The 16755-nt window shown below is 40.3% G+C and overlaps 1 protein-coding gene and 1 long non-coding RNA gene across 9 annotated transcripts in view; one reads left to right on the forward strand and one right to left on the reverse strand.

The window, feature by feature from the left end:
• The window catches only part of UTRN (utrophin), a 316563-nt gene that overhangs the window by 274743 nt on the left and 25065 nt on the right, over positions 1 to 16755 (forward strand). For all 8 annotated transcript variants that reach the window (XM_053382087.1, XM_053382090.1, XM_053382092.1 and 5 more), the window contains 5 exons: positions 2272 to 2429; positions 2921 to 3087; positions 7102 to 7213; positions 14185 to 14321; positions 16576 to 16614. In XM_053382087.1, the coding sequence (XP_053238062.1) occupies positions 2272 to 2429; positions 2921 to 3087; positions 7102 to 7213; positions 14185 to 14321; positions 16576 to 16614 (613 nt within the window). The remainder of the gene's footprint in view (positions 1 to 2271; positions 2430 to 2920; positions 3088 to 7101; positions 7214 to 14184; positions 14322 to 16575; positions 16615 to 16755) is intronic.
• The window catches only part of LOC128410619 (uncharacterized), a 65794-nt gene continuing 51461 nt past the window's right edge, over positions 2423 to 16755 (reverse strand). The window contains exon 3 of the long non-coding RNA XR_008329554.1: positions 2423 to 2525. This is a non-coding gene — a long non-coding RNA (uncharacterized LOC128410619). The remainder of the gene's footprint in view (positions 2526 to 16755) is intronic.

A 16755-nucleotide genomic window follows, 5' to 3' on the forward strand; every position in this document is an offset into this window, starting at 1 on the left:
CTCAATTCCAGCAAGAGCTGTCAATTATGTCACGTTTGGGTAGAGGGACTAGAAACGTTAATTGTTCTGCATAGTTTAGAATGATTAGCTCTTTGTTGTAATAAACAGCACAAACAGAACATGCATATATTTAATTTATGGAAGCAGCAAGCAGTGAGGAGTGAACCAGAGTTGATTGAAGCAGGTGCAGTTGTGTGATAACACCACTGCAAAAGAACATGCCGGTATAGTGCCACTGTGCTAAATGTGGTGACTTTACAGTTGCCTTTTGCTTTGATATTTGATCTTGGGGAATATTTCAGCTTCATTCTCAACCAAGCCAGCTTTCAAATGAAATATGCATTGAAAATGCGCTGTAATGCCCAAGGCCATCAGTGTCAAGGTCAAAGTGTTTTAGGACTTACCTAAATGCAGTGATGAGAGATATTGTGGTCCTCCAGATGTTGTCTAGCACCCATCATCCTTGGCAGTTGATTGTACATATGGGAACTGGCAGCCCAACATCTAGAGGAACACAGGTAATGGTTTTCCATCCATGCCCACGTGTTCCTAGTTGCCAATTGTATTACTTTCTTCCATGGCAACTTTCCAGAATCATACTGTCAAAAAGCAAATGTCTTAACTAGCACGTAATAGGGTCAAAACTTCAAACCATTATTTCTTCCCCAGGTGACTCAAGAAATCACAGTAGTTTTCACATATATTTCTACTGTGTACAATTTAGCTGTTACAGTTGAATTCTTGAGAATGACTTAAGTGAAAGTCTGATGTTAATGGAAAATCCTGCAGAAGGCATGCCTGAATGGTCTCCCAAGAACATGATCTTGTAACTCCACAGTCCTTTTTACAAGCTAGTTTTTATGCTTGCTGTTCACACTAGGATTAGCTTTTTAAATTGTGGAGATAGCATCTATTGTTTAAAAATTATTCTAAAGATGAACATGCAGTCTTCTGTGTAACTAATACAGATGTTTAATGCTGTTGTATTCATACCGATGCTGTGGATCTGAGATCCATATAATTGAATAAAGGCTAATATTACTGTAAATGATTATTTAAACAAGCTGGGTTTTGTTCTTTGCTTACAAGCTATCAACTTGACTGTGTCTTACTTCAGGTTTCTTAACAAAAATCAATCATTTTGAGTTCTGTGTATGTGTCTGTCTTCTAAGTACTATGCATCAATAAATTCCACTACTGTAGTGCTTTTAGAAGGTAAAGACTTTAAAACAAAACCTCTTTCTAGGAGTTCACAAATTTTAGATGACCTTCTCAGGCAGACAAAATGTGTGGATGACATTGACTTTGCTCCTCCAGGTGAAATTTTGTCTCCTAGATCATCCTGGTTGTGTTAAGAGGTGTGCATATGAACCCATGTGTATGTTTAGTACTTACATGTATTCCTATTCACACTCCCAAGAGGTTTGGCTTATTTTGTTGTAAACATGCACTCACTATAAAACGTGCTTACCTTTCATCTTATGCCCCAAGTTCACACAGCAGCAAAAAAGAAAGATTGGTTTATTACCTGAAATGAAAGTAGATGCTGCTTTCAGACAGCAGTTACAATATTAGTGGATCAAGGACTGTGCCTTTGTTTGAGAGTTACGCTCTCCCCATCAATAACCAGCCAAGGCATAGTCTCTCTCACCATTCCTTGGTCCATAGTGAGGCAAAGGGATGAGCATCGAGGAGCAAAGAGGAGGTTCACAGTGGAACTTTGAGCTCCCCAACCACTGAACATCTGGGAGATTAAGTATTATTTTGAACCAAGGTATCCTTTTGGAGAAGGGAGGGATATTTTAAGATGGGTTTTGTGTACCATACCCAGTTTGTAGTTGAAAGGGCATTACCCTAATTTTAAATGACTAACTAGTTATCTTGTGTTTCCTGAATTATGACTTTACTTTTGGAGGAAAAATTCCAGTATCTTTACAAAACTTCATTCTCTCCTACAGGAGGTGATGATTAGACTTTGCTGGAAACACAAGATCAGTGTGCTGATCTTTACATTAAATATTAGGAGGTCAAAATATTAACTCATGCCTTCCAGGTTACATTTAAGACAAGGACTAGTACCAGGGTCAATATAGTTTATTGAGGGGTATATTTTATATCAAGTTATGCCAACTTCACTGATGCAATGATTGACAAAAATAAACCAGGGGAAAACAAGAGGAATTTTGAACATATGCAGAAATGGTAATTGCTACTTCTAAAAATTGCTAATGTAAAAGCAAACAAAGCCTCCCTTCTTTGCCTGCATTCCAGATCTCTTTAAGGAAGTGGCAGGGCCTACAGAAATGTGTGATCAGAGGCAGCTTGGGTTATTGCTTCATGATGCCATCCAGATTCCACGACAACTTGGTGAAGTAGCTGCTTTTGGAGGCAGTAATATAGAACCCAGCGTCCGCAGCTGTTTTCAGCAGGTAGTAACTTTAGCTTTCCTTTAGCAGATTTAAATATGTCTCTTGACTTACTCAGACTCTTCTGTTTGGGCCAGCTCTGGAATTTACAGAAACCACCTTTTTAAAAAGAAAAAATGGGGAGGGATGATGTCACAGATCTATAATACTAAATACAACTACTAAAGCTTCATGCAGATAATTATATTAAAGGAATTTTTCTATGAACTGGAGTAAAAAAAACACCAATCAGTTTTGTCACTCTGACCCAAATAAATCATGATGGCGTACCCAGTGTGCCATCAGCAGCAGAAAGCTGACTATTGTCATCTTTACTTAATTGAATATTGGTAGCAGGAGTGCTCTGATGACTTCAGTGTTAGTCACAGTATCATTGCTCTGGGGACCCCCAGTTGGGAAAGATCCAAGTTTCTTTAAGAAGAAGAAAAATGTGAGGGTAGATAAGTTTAAAAATGAACATTCAAATATTTTCTAATCTGGTTTTCATTTATTAGAATAACAACAAGCCAGAAATCGATGTAAAGCAGTTCATAGACTGGATGCATCTCGAGCCGCAGTCCATGGTGTGGCTGCCTGTTCTACACAGAGTGGCAGCTGCAGAAACAGCAAAGCATCAGGCGAAGTGCAATATCTGCAAGGAATGCCCAATTGTCGGCTTTAGGTAAGCAGAATAAATCAGTTACATGTTAAGAGGAGAAGGAAGAGAAGTATGTGGCTTGCATTTAAAAACTGTTGAAATCTAAAATTTCTTTGGTTCCTGATTGTGAGAGAGGGGTGCTTTTAAACTGGCCCCACCCTCTTTTGATTGGGCTATGTCCACATAATCTGTCTGTCTGTCTATTTTGTAACCCATCTTTTTCTCCAGATGGCATACAAGATTCTCCCCTTCATCATTCAGTCCACAACAACCCTGTGAGGTAGGTCAGGCCAAGAGGCTGTAACTGGCCCAAGGTCACCCAGTTGAGCTTCATGGACAAGTGAGGATTCAAACACTTAACTCCCAGGTGCTAGTCTAACACACTAACCACTACACCAAACCTGGATCTGGTCATGCTGAACTCCACATATGACCCCCAAATGGCACATGTGGCCTAGTCAAATAAAGGCTGCTGAGCCTGAACTACCGCATAGCCTACTTACATACCTGCTGCTACAAAACCATTAATCTTCTCACATAAGATCTGGTAGAATGCATATTTTCTCTGTTTCATTCTTTTGTATTGTGCAAGACATCTTCAGATTGCTTTTAAAAAAATATTCTGCCATTTTAAGGCAGGAACCCGAGTTGCATATATTGTTGCTTTTTCTGTTTTGAGAAGGCAAGGTATAGCAAAACAGACTGGGCTAAAGCAGGCTTGGCAACCTGTGACTACAAGCTCCCATTGCCCTCAGCTAACATGGTCAATTTTGAGGGGTGATGGGTAGAGTCCAGCAATACTTGGAAGGCCACTGGTGTCTCACCCTTGAACGAAAGAAAAGTTGAAAGAACACTAACACTGAGAGCACAGAAAGTAATGTGGCAATTTTTGTACTGCAGTGAGCTGAATTTTACTGCATCTACTCATAAAGGTGAATTATATGGCCAATGTGATATTACAGTGGAGGTCATGAAAAACAGGGCTCCACATAAAATGTTGAAACAGCTGGTTCAGCATCTCTAAATGTAATTCTCTAAATTATAAACATATATTCATGCATCAGAAAACAAAAATAGCAGACATCTGCATTAAATCTAGCTATAAAAAATTCCAAAACTAGATAGAATTGACTAAAGCAATCACTCTCAAACCTAGATGGCAATCTATCTACTGTAGCATGGACTGCCTTAACATGTTTGTTACACAAAAGAATATAATCTGCCTTCTACAAGAAGAGCAATCTAGTATTTCTGATATCTGTAGCTCATTATAATTATTATCATCTACCTGCATCATTAGAGATTGCCACTGAACACTAAGCTAAAGTATAAAAAGCCCTTTCTAAGTTTGTTTTTAAGAAAGCAAAGCCTCAGGTTCTTTAAATGCCATTTTAATGTTGAACGAATGTAGATATATAGCAATGCGTATCACCAGTTCTATCTTCTGCTCCACAGAATTTATTAGAGAGAAAGAGTATATTTTGCTTCTCTAATTCTGTCATCTATATGTAAAATGATTCTTCAATTGATCGTGACAATAGGAAACCTAAGGTCTTACCTTCACATGTTCTCCACTGATTTCACAACTGTGTAATTGTTACAACCCAGTAGGAAATTTCCAAGCCATAATGAGATCTCGTACTAGGCTTGTCACCCAAACACATGTAAGGGTCAAGAACTAATTGTGTTAGCTGTCAATCACTTTATTTATTTATATAGGCATTTATATGCTGCCTATCAAAACAGTTTTCTCAAGGCAGGTTACAATTAATGCTACAATTAATGAATGCTTCCTTCTCAGGTGTTCGTCTTAGTCACTTGACACTTTCTGACGTTAAATTTGCATATTGCTGGATGTCTCTGACAGTCATTTTGAAATTCAGTGAACAGCTGTATAGCACGGGTAGATCAGCTTTCTATATGCTGTCACTTGTTAGTCTTTAGAAATGTGTTGCCTTTCATTGAGTCCATATACTCCTCCCTGCCTCTTGATGGCACAACCCTGTACACTTGTTCCCATATTGTATTTTTGGACTTGAGAGGTTCAGAAAAAAACTTTGGGCCCCCCAAAATAAAAGCTGAAAGATTTTTACTCAATAGATGACAGCATCACATAAAGTGGTTCATCCACAGCCTGAATCACCTACAGTTGATCACTCCTTGCCTTAAGAATGTACATTAAAATATTAAATCACATAGTTTCCAAATACTTTATATATATTTTAAATAGTGGCATATACATTGTTTAAATAAGTGGTTAATTGGCAGAGCTTGGAGTATGACCATTGGGATTGCGCCTTAAGCACTTGGAAACGAGAATAAGAGTGCTTCTTTCCCTTTTTTAACCTACATTAGAATCAGTAACATGGTAAACATAGTTATGGAAATATAATGTGGCTATATGCCTTTATGTGCATGAGAAGAAGGAAAAAGCAAGGCATAAATTGTTATTCACAAATGGGTCTTCACATCTCTTTGGCTACTCTGAGTTTGACTAACACTGGATTATCACCCATTGTTTTTCATTTATTTTACTTTGAATCATTGGTTTAAGATGCTGTGAGCTGCACTGAGAATTGTTTACAGAAATGAGACTAAAAGCCAGATAAACTTTAAAGCAGATAAAGATTATGTATTTCCTAATATCTGAAAGGTACAGTGAAAATGAGATTCTTCACATTTATTAGTATAATTAGTAGGAGTTATTAGTATGCTGTGGTCTAGTTAAAGTTGTTGTTTATGTAGAGCAGGGATAAGGAATCCAGAGGGCCATGTTTCTTCTTGGGCAAGTTGTATGTTTTTGAACTGCTTTAAACCATTTTAACCTGCCCTGTAACCTTAAAGTGAAGGGTGCGTAGGTAATAAATCTAAATAATAACAGTAACAATATTTTAAATATGATTGTGTCTTGTTGTGCCAGCCAGTAAATAATGAAACACGGGTCACATCAAACAGTGCTTCCACTTAGATTTCATTAAAACTGTTTCTCTGATTTTGATCAAGATTCTACTCAGTTCAATATCCTGTTCCTAAAAATTACACTAGTTGTGGCAGTTTCAGATGTGTAGGAATTCCATGAGTGGGTTTTTTAAAATAATAATAAAAGAATGAATAGTTGGGTGGGGGATCAGGATTCCAGTGAGGGGCAAATGACTATAGCATCTTTACCCACCCACCCCTGCCACGATCCCAAGACAAATATGGATCCCTGTACCTACTATTTATGTCAGGGAGGGGACAACCATAACAGTAGTCAGTTCCAAAGATTTAAGGAAATTTTAATCCCAAGTCTTACATTTGTCTCCTCTGAGACCCACATAAAATCTTTGAAAAAGAATACCTTTGTTTGCTTATAGGTATTGAGGATTTATCCTGCTACCGTTGAACTTTTGGTTGTTAAATTGTGTTTTATTTTATGCATTTTATTGCTTTTAATGGATTGTACTTGTTCTGAACTGCTCTGAAAATTAAGTTATTGAAAAGCAGCATAAAAGCATGTTTGATAAATAAATAAATAAATAAATAAATAAATAAATAAAGTTGATAAGACTGGGTCCAGACTTTGTTTCCCAGCAATGAAAAGCGCTCCTTCTGTCTGCAGAAAACTTCTGATCTAGCAGAGTAATCTTACTAATGGAATGTGGAGTGGAATTGGAAGGTGGTTTTCCCCTATAATCCCCACCCCATTCTGCTGGGGACTGCAGAGGGAAGAGGAAAATAGGGAGTATCACTTCCCACCTTTCCACCAGTAGGAGTGGCATGAGCAAAATCTGGATGCAGTTCACTGTGCTTGCTCCCATTCATTTGGGTTCCTTAACATATCACAATATAAGTGCTGCTAACACTGCAGTGTGTAGTAATTACAATAGGATGATGGGCAAATGGTAACACAGTGGGGTAAAGGTTTAGGATGGTGAACCCAAACAGTAAGATTGTGTGGAGATCTACTTCAAGCTTCAGAGCCTATGGAGATGGGCTACAAAGTGGTTAAGATTTCCTTAAAATGGAGCCTTCATTATTTTTCCATTACATTCACAGATATCGGAGCCTGAAACATTTCAACTACGATGTCTGTCAGAGTTGTTTCTTTTCTGGTCGTACAGCAAAGGGTCATAAATTACATTACCCGATGGTGGAGTACTGCATACCAGTGAGTAGTCATTTACTGACACTTTCTAATAGATTGTTCTTGGATTATACCATACTTCCCTGTCTCTCCCATTCTTTGGGAACTTATTTATTCATTTATTTATTTTGTTGAAGCAGTGTGGCTTTTTTAAAAAAATACTAGTTTCAGGACCAAGGTTCTTTCAAAGTAGCTCACAATAAAAAAGTATAACTCAATACCCCACCCCAAAGATTTAAAAGAAAAATCGAGCCATATGAAAATTCAGTGCAGCACTAATTAAAATCACACTGTGAAAACTGCTTTTTTCATGGAGTCACAGTTGTGATATTTAAAGGTTTTCAACCACGTCAACAGGGCCAGTTGTGTGGGTGTTTCCAATGGAAGCTGAGGATAAAAGCAGTTACAAAAATAAAGCAGAGTTTGAGAAAAACCTAGACATCATAAAAATAGCTCTCCTTTGTGGATTATATAAGCGAACTAAGTGACATGCAGAGGATGTAGATTGTGACATGCTACCTAGAGGAGGTACCTGCCCAGCATGCTCTACTAAAAATTTTAAAAAGGCATTTTCATGCTTTTTGGCACTCGTCATGGTGTTCTGTGCACCAGAAGTGGTTTAGTCATGTGGGCCACATGACCCAGAAAAGCTGTCTGCAGACAATGTCAACTCCCTCAGCCTGAAAGCAGAAATGAGTGCAGCACCCCATAGTCAAATTCAACTGGACTTAGCCATCCAGGGGTCCTTTACCTTTACCTTACTAAAAATAAGAATAAGAATTATTCAAATGTAGTAGGAGTCATAGATTCAGGTTATTTCAGAAAGAGCTGAACCCTACCATGTTGTGTAGTATACCAGGGATGGGATATCTGTGGCCCTCCGAATGTTTTTTGACCTTCATCAGTTCTAGCCACCATGGTCAGCGGTCAGGGATGGTGTGAGTGGTAACCCATCAACATGTATAGGAGCACAGATTCCCCATCTCTGCAATGAACAGGCTATTTTAGCCTACTTCTACTTTCATTCCCCTTGTCCAAGCCACTTGTCCAGGTTTCTTGCAAATTGGTTCTGAAAGAGCCAGGTTACAATACCTAAGCGCACTTACTAGGGAAAAAACCTTAGCAAATACTGAAGAACCGCTTGGATTGCTCTGCTTGATATTTAAAAGCAAACACAATAGACTTCAGACCAGTGTCAGCAGAATAAAATGATAACACTTTCAGCGATGAAAACGTTATTACTGTACCAGCTGATAAGGGAATGTAGTGTTGTTATCTGGAGCAGACATGATTGTGAAAGATTTATAAACAATTATAGGGTATGTATTTCTATTTTTCATGCGATTGTGATGCTGTTCCAGAAATGGGACCCAGCATCAATGCTACCTTACATCTGAGCAATGCCTTCCTCTATTCCATAAAGTGATTATGGATATCTACTTAATCAAAACATCAAATGTTATATATTGACTAAAATCCACAGAGAGGTATTTTTTTCCACCAGGCAGGCTGCAATTCCACATATGAGTCATTCTCTAAATATGTAGGGTCCCCACCCCCCACGACCAGGGGTTGCCAAGCTCAAATCCCACATTAAAGACTTCTTTTTTATCAGTAAATTACAGGATATCAGCATCACACAACAGGAGGTCCTAACAGAATGAATTTGAAAGATGATGTCCCAACATCACTACTACCCTCCTCATTTTATTTTTTCACTGGCTTAAATTTATTTGGACCAACATATTTTCCCATTCTAATGAAAAATTGTACTGGCAAGCAAGAGATTCAACATGACATGAGAGATTCAATTGTACTGGCAATGCCATAGATTCAACATGACTTAAGAAGTTGCCAGTCTTTGTATGGGACAATTTGAAAATGCCTCTATAAACCTCCCCATCTCTAACCGCTACCAGCAGATCATGTTCCTGCAGTAAATATATAGAGGGCATCTCTTTAATTTCACATGACAGCTAGGAAGAATTATGAAAGTTCTACTGGTGAATTAAGAGCTGGATAAGAGCATCAATTTTGAGATGCATTCAAGTACTATTATCTGGACGGCCTGGTAAAAAGATCCTTGGATTATCTTAAGTACATAATTATTCAAGAAAGCCTCAGATTGCAACACAAGTTTGTAAGATCTGATACTTCTCAGCCTAAATATATTACAAACAACTCACTGAAATGACAGTTTTTAGGAATTTGGTACAATTGTTCAAATAGCAATATCTTTTTCTTGTATTCAGACTTACCACATAAAGGTAATCTAATTATGTGTTGTGGGCTGCAAGAATTAGAGTAGAAAAACAGAATGGAAACTACATATAACTGAGACACTTAAATTGGATAGGCTAGTATGCAGCTGCTCCTATAGTCTAGTAAGTGCTTCACTCAGGAGTTCCACAACTTTTAACTCCACCACAGGGTTATTTTTCCATACGGCAATTGTAGCTATTGTTATAATACAGACAGAATCAACAGTTTGTATCTTGATGTGAATAAATGGGATTTCCTTAGTGAATAGCTCTGACAGACAATCTTTATTGAGGAAATGAAAATGGCAGGAGGAACTCTGCAAACAGAGGAGCTCTGAAGAATCAATCCGTTGTAGGAGTAATATGGTATTACGAGTGAAGTACTTAAAAAGCTGTGGGTTGCTCCACAGAAAGTCTTTCCTGCCAAAGACTATTCTCGTCCATCATCATGTTGAGACATTGCCAACCAGATGTCAGTGAGAAGCCTGCACATACTGCCTCTTAGAGCGGAAGTAGTACAGAGCCCTTGTGACTAGTAGCCACTGACAGCTGTATCCTCCATGAGATTGCCTAATCCTCTTTTAAAGCCATCCAAGTTGGTGGCTTGTGTGGCTTGCCATTTCCTTTAAAGAAATCAGCACAAACAAATGTGAACAGTTATTTAAAGGTTTGTATACTGTTAAAGTTTCAAGCACTGGGGAAAGCTAGGTTAAATAAGGTCTCACATACATTAAAATCTTCTGTTGTCCCAACATGATGAAGTTCAATAGAAGTGACTGTGCTCCCTGGCAGGGATGCATTAAAAAGCTCTCCTCTAGTTTTAAGCCTCAAAGGGAAATTATGGAATTGGAAAAAGGTCAGCTTCAGCACTTCTCACACTATGGCAAGGAACAAATGGAGCAATAAGTCAAGCAAAGTGAAATGGATTTTGTCCATGCAACATCTGAAAAACCAATCAACCAATCTTAAAACCATCTTGAATTATTTTAAAACCACACAAGGCCAACAAACACCCAGCTACTGAGGAATAGGTGTTTCCTATACAGTTTTGGAATTGCATACTGGATGAGACTTCATTGGGGGCTATTTGACCACCAGCAAAAAAACACAATCTGCAATTAAGGTATCTAAATCTCTCACAAATAGCCTTAGCAACGGACAAAGAAATTGTTTGTTGTTCTGTGCTTATTGGCATCGTGATGATTTTGTTTTCTATAATGCAAACCAATGTGGTCTCTATTATTAGGGTAGGGATTTATCTCTACAAGTTCAATTGACTGAAATGCCACCCACATATTAGTCATTCGTTATTTATTTCACAACTCTCTTGCTTGCAGCAGAAATTAAAATCAAACAAACACACAAATAAAACCATAAAATGGAAATATCTAAAACCATAAAACAAGCCGATACAAACATCAATATAACAAGCTCACAACAGCATAAAAAAAAAAATCCAATCTGAATAGATTTTAAGATTTAAAAGGTATTCACCTGGCACCAAAAAGACTATAACATAGGCAATAGGCCAGTCCCCCTGGAGAGGGCACTGGATGAGTGCCACCACTGAAAAGGCCCTCTTTTTGGCAGATACCCACCACACCTCCTTAGATGGGGGCACATTGAGAAGGGCCTCAAGATGAAGTTCTTAGGCTCTGGGCAGATATATTTGGGAGAAAGGTGGTTCTTCAGCTAATCTGATCCGAAGCTATTTAAAGGTCAATGCTGTGAATTGGATCCAGAAGTGGACTAGAAATGGATGACAAAGCACTGGCATGATATTATTATCCTAACCAGCTTAACAGTCTTGCTATCCTATTTTTGACCAGCGGAAGTTTCTGGGCTGCTTATAACGGCAGCCCCACATGCAACACTTTGCAGTCAAAAAGTACGAGTTTACCAGAGCATGGATAACTAAGGCTAATCTGTCCCAAAAGAGCCATGATTGGTATATTAGCCTGAACTAATAAAAGGTTTTCTGAGTTACAGAGGCCACATGTTCATCCACTTAAAATGCTGGATCCAAGAGCACCCTTGCATATATTGTTATAATTATACATTATATAATACATTATTATATATTTAATTTATAATATATACCGTATTTTTCGCCCTATAGGATGCACTTTTTCCCCTCCAAAAATGAAGGGGAAATGTGTGTACGTCCTATGGGGCGAATGCAGGCTTCAGGAAGCTATCCGCAAGCCTTGGGAGCCCAGCGCGACTTCCCGTGGGCTCCCAGGGCTTGCGGATGGCAGCCTGTGGGCTTTTCAGGGAGGTGGGGGAATTCCCCCACCTCCCAGAAAAGCCAGGAGAAGCCCCGCGCTCTTTAAAGGGGTTGCGCGGCTTCTGCAGGCTTTTGTGAAAGGTGAGGGAATCCCCCCACCTCCCAGAAAAGCCAGGAGAAGCCAGGCAGCCCTTTTAAAGAGCGCACGGCTTCTACTGGTTTTGCGGGAGGTGGGGGAATTCTGGCTTGGGAACAGCCTTGCTAGCCTCTGCAGGAGAGCGGGATGAATGCACCCCGCTGCCCTAGAGAGGCCTTGCACGCAGCCGTCCCCAAGCTAGAAGAGTGAGATGGAGCCCTCCGTCTCGCTGTTCTGGCTTGGGAACAGCCTTGCTAGCCTCTGCAGGAGAGCGGGGTGAAGGCACCCCCCTGCCCTGGAGAGGCTTTGCGCGCAGCCATCCCCAAGCTAGAAGAGCGAGACGGAGCCCTCCGTCTCGCTGTTCTGGCTTGGGAACAGCCTTCCTTTGCGTGCAGCCATCACCAACCTAGAAGAGCAAGACGGAGCCCTCCATCTCGCTGTTCTGGCTTGGGAACAGCCTTGCTAGCCTCTGCAGGAGAGCGGGGTGAAGGCACCCCGCTGCCCTGGAGAGGCTTTGCGCGCAGCCATCCCCAAGCTAGAAGAGGCAATAGAAGCCGGGCAGCCCCTTTAAAGAGCGCGCGGCTTCTGTGGGAGGTGGGGAATACTCCAAGAGTTTGTCGGGGCTGGTGGGGGAAGGCTTGCGGATAGCAGCCTGTTCTGGGGGCTGGGGTCGGGGGAAGCTCGGGCTTCCCCAGCCCCGCACCTGGGGGGGGGAAATAATTTTTTTTCTTTATTCCCCCCCCCCCGAAAACTAGGTGCGTCCTATGGGCCGGTGCATCCTATAGGGCGAAAAATACGGTATATAATCAATATAAATATGATCAGACTTATGATTAAAGATGTTTTGAATCAGTACTTAATGAACATTTTTGAAATCCCTAGTCCTGAATGGGGTAACTGTGCCCCTGAAGGACCAGGTGCGCAGCCTGAGAGTCATTCTGGACTCACAGCTGTCCATGGAGGCACAGGTCAATTTTGTGTCCAGGGCAGCTGTTTATCAGCTCCATTTGGTACGCAGGCTGAGACCCTATCTGCCCACGGACTGTCTCATTGGAGTGGTGCGTGCTCTGGTTATCTCTCGCTTGGACTACTGCAATGTGCTCTATGTGGTGCTACCTTTGAAGGTGACCCGGAAACTACAACTAATCCAGAGTGCGGCAGCTAGACTGGTGACTAGCGGCCGCCGAGACCACATAACACCGGTCCTGAAAGACCTACACTGGCTCCTAGCATGTTTCTGAGCACAATTCAAAGTGTTGGTGCTGACCTTTAAAGCCCTAAATGGCCTTAGTCCAGTATACCTGAAGGAGCGTCTCCACCCCCATCATTCTGCCCAGACACTGAGGTCCAGTGCCGAGGGCCTTCTGCCGGTTCCCTCACTGCGAGAAGCCAAGTTACAGGGAACCAGGCAGAGGGCCTTCTTGGTAGTGGCACCCGCCCCGTGGAACGCCCTCCCACCAGATGCCAAAGAGAAAAACAACTACCAGACTTTTAGAAGAGATCTGAAGGCAGCCCTGTTTAGGGAAGCTTTTAATGTTTAACAGATTATTGTATTTTAATATTCTGTTGAAAGCTGCCCAGAGTGGCTGGGGAAACCCAGCCAGATGGGTGGGGTATAAATCATCATCATCATCATTATTATTATTATTATTATTATTATTATTATTATTATTATTAATTTTGCATCTTCGTCTACAGCAATGTCATCTCAATATAAACCCTTTGATACTTCTGACCAGCTTCTAACCAAGCTTCTTTCCCAGAAGCTCTGTATGTTTGTTGCCATTAAGACTGAAATCTAAGGGGGGCTTGAATTGGGAGCCTCTGACTGTAGAGATGGGGGCAGACAACCACTTACTGTGCTACTCTGCTGTGTTCTTATGAGGATTGGCAAGCAGTGTTTATTTTTTTTCCTTAGTTTGGATACCTCTGGAGAAGAGGTAGCAACAGAATCCCAAGATAAAAATCCTCAGTTTTACAAAAAAATAAAGTACTTTGGAGGATTAAAATAGTCTCTAATGTTTGTGATTAAATTACCTTTCCTTTTGAACGTAATTGGATAGCTTTTAGCATTTTGCCAGTTCTAGCATTTGTTGCAAGTCACTTTATTAAATTGAAAAATGTATATAAGTTGCTGTATAATTTAAGAACTGCTGGCTTGTAAAGCTAGTAACAAATGAAGAAGTTGCTTTTTAGTCCCAGACTTATTTATTCTTATTCTTTTATGTTCAGCTTAAGTTCATCTTTAATGCCCCAACTCTTAAAATCATTGCCATTTACACTTTCCTACTATTTCAGTTGGCAGTATTAGTCATTGACAGTGGAATCGAAAATATTTAATTTGCACTCTCTGTATTTTTCTTTTTTCTAGACAACATCAGGAGAAGATGTACGAGATTTCACCAAAGTGCTAAAGAACAAGTTCCGGTCAAAGAAATATTTTGCTAAACACCCACGGCTTGGCTACCTACCAGTGCAAACTGTTCTAGAAGGTGACAATTTGGAGACGTAAGTTTTGAATACACAGACAGACCAATGGGTTTTTATATACAATTTTCTCCCGTTAATACATATTTTTTTGTTAAAAGCCACAGTAATTCCAAGAACATTAGAGTGAATTATGGATTAAGGCAAGAATTGTGCATTAAAACTTAGATGCAGCTACAATGACTGATTAAGGAAGCAATATGAAATGTTTTGATGAAATGACCCAGTGCAGCTAAAGCTAAGCACTTTTCAGTTCTGTTGATCTGAATGATTAATATTAAAAGTGCTTAAATTGTGCTGGATTGTGCCCAGAAAATCTGTTCCTTAACAACAACAAAAGTGCATTCATTGAAAAAGAGGGAAGGCATGTTGCGTGTCGAGGTCCCCAGGGCCACCCCAATAACTCGCACATCACACAGAATTTTTTGTTTAAGGTTTTTGGCATAATTTTGGCCACAACTTTATTAAAATACAAAAAAATGAGTGGTTGCTTAGGCATTGGTTGCGACTATCTGCCCCCACCATGGGTGACAGACTGACATTCCGCACGATGCGAAAGTCAGAAAAGGGGAATACACTTGGGGGTAGCAACGGAGCAGGGAACCTGCCCTCAGCCCTCCCCAAATGCAACCAGGAGCTCATTGCTATAGCCCGAGGCCCCTTGACAGAGTGGACAAGCAATAGTTAGCCCCCGATTCCTTTAACGGAATCCCTTGCAGCAGCAGCATTAGAGGGGCAGGCACAGCCAATCCATGCCCCGCAACCAACCAAACCATAAACCAATGCCTAACTGCAACCTTACAAGTTGTGACGATTTGCTACGCAGTAGGCAAAAACCAAATGGCCCCAGCCAATCATCCAGATGGACAAAATTCCTACCGGGCCCCCGCTCCAAAGCAGACAACCCCATGACAGGCATAGCAAGGTCAAAGCGAACAACCCTAATTCTAGGGAGGGGGAGACGGGCAATCCGATGCACAGGCGAAAAGAGGAAGCCCTAGCCTCGTGCAAGGAGTTTTAGCATTTCTGGCTGTCAATCAACAAATGGCAACATTAACTTCTTCCCAACAACAAGGGAAGCCCCAATCGCATCAGTGGCCAACAAACAATTAGCCCGCTCCCAACTTTGGAGTGTCCTAGCGGCCCCCACCACAACACGTGCTCTCCATGAAGGAGAAGATGCTTTTCCAAACATGAGAAAAGGAGGAGAAAATGCAGCTACTACCTAAGATGTCCTCAACAAATATTTTCATTCTTAAGGATTTTTTCATCTTAAACTGTATTTTTCTAGGTATGTAGGCACCTCAACTGCATCATTAATAAGATGAAAGTACAGTCAGCATTACTACTATGTAGTATTCACGCTTCTGGAATACCCTTGCCTTCTGCTTCCCCTTTTGTTCAACAATAACCATGCCGAAGTTTTTAAACTGGATAGTACACCTAAATGCTGGACTCAAATACAACTGTGCAGCATAATCGGAGTGAATTTTTCCCAATGAAAGCAGTTGGTTCTGTTGGTTTTAGGAAGATTTAAACAAATTCCTAGTGGTTAAGGACATGAGGTTTGTTTGTTTTTTTAAAAAAGTGTTTATTAATTTTCCAATAAGAACATCTAATTAACATATCAAATCAAATCCAATTAAAAAAAACTATAATAAAAAAGTCCAATTGTCTTCCCAATTGTAATAATTTTTGTTTTGGCTTCCCACGGTCTGAATTCCGAAGCGCTTTCAACATCATAGTCCTGCCTCTCATCATCATCAATGTTTTTCATAATTCCATATTGTGATTTTTTCCTCCACATTTTGCCTCATTCATGTCAGAAACATCAGGACCTGAGGTTTTAAGTGAGTTCCACTTCTGGCCATGGGATAGTGAAGTTAAGTTGGTTTGGGGCTATTTGCTGTACAAACCAATAACACGCTCAACACAGTTTACAAAAGAATAAAACAGTAACATCAGTAAAAACAATTATCGACAAGTATTTTAAACATTCAAATACAAATCAAAATCAACAATACGCTAAAAGCGGATTAAAACACGGGAAAGCATTCTGCACATCTGGGTAGGCTTGTCTGAATGTCTTGAGCAGGTTGTGCTAAAGTCTCTGTTGTGGTTCACTTTTTAATGTCTCAGTCATAGCTAAACCAAAGTATTTGGGAGGGCCAATGGATAAACAGATCATGCTTTTTACCTGCTTGAATTGCATTAACTTTTGCTGTCCTCTGTTTTTCTTCCCTTTCTCTGTCTGTGTGTGTTTTTTTTCTTGCAGTCCTATTACACTCATCAGTATGTGGCCAGAGCAATATGAGTGAGTAATTGCTATACTCGCACCTGAAGAGGTGCTGGGTTAAATCCACTAAGAATTCCTTATGCGTGTTCTATGAAAATTAATGAGGCTTCTTCCTGTGCACAACCATGCTCTTCTGCATCTCTCATTCATTCCTGTTGG

This window comes from Podarcis raffonei, chromosome 3, assembly GCF_027172205.1.
Source record: "Podarcis raffonei isolate rPodRaf1 chromosome 3, rPodRaf1.pri, whole genome shotgun sequence".
In the NCBI taxonomy this organism is placed as follows: domain Eukaryota; kingdom Metazoa; phylum Chordata; class Lepidosauria; order Squamata; family Lacertidae; genus Podarcis; species Podarcis raffonei.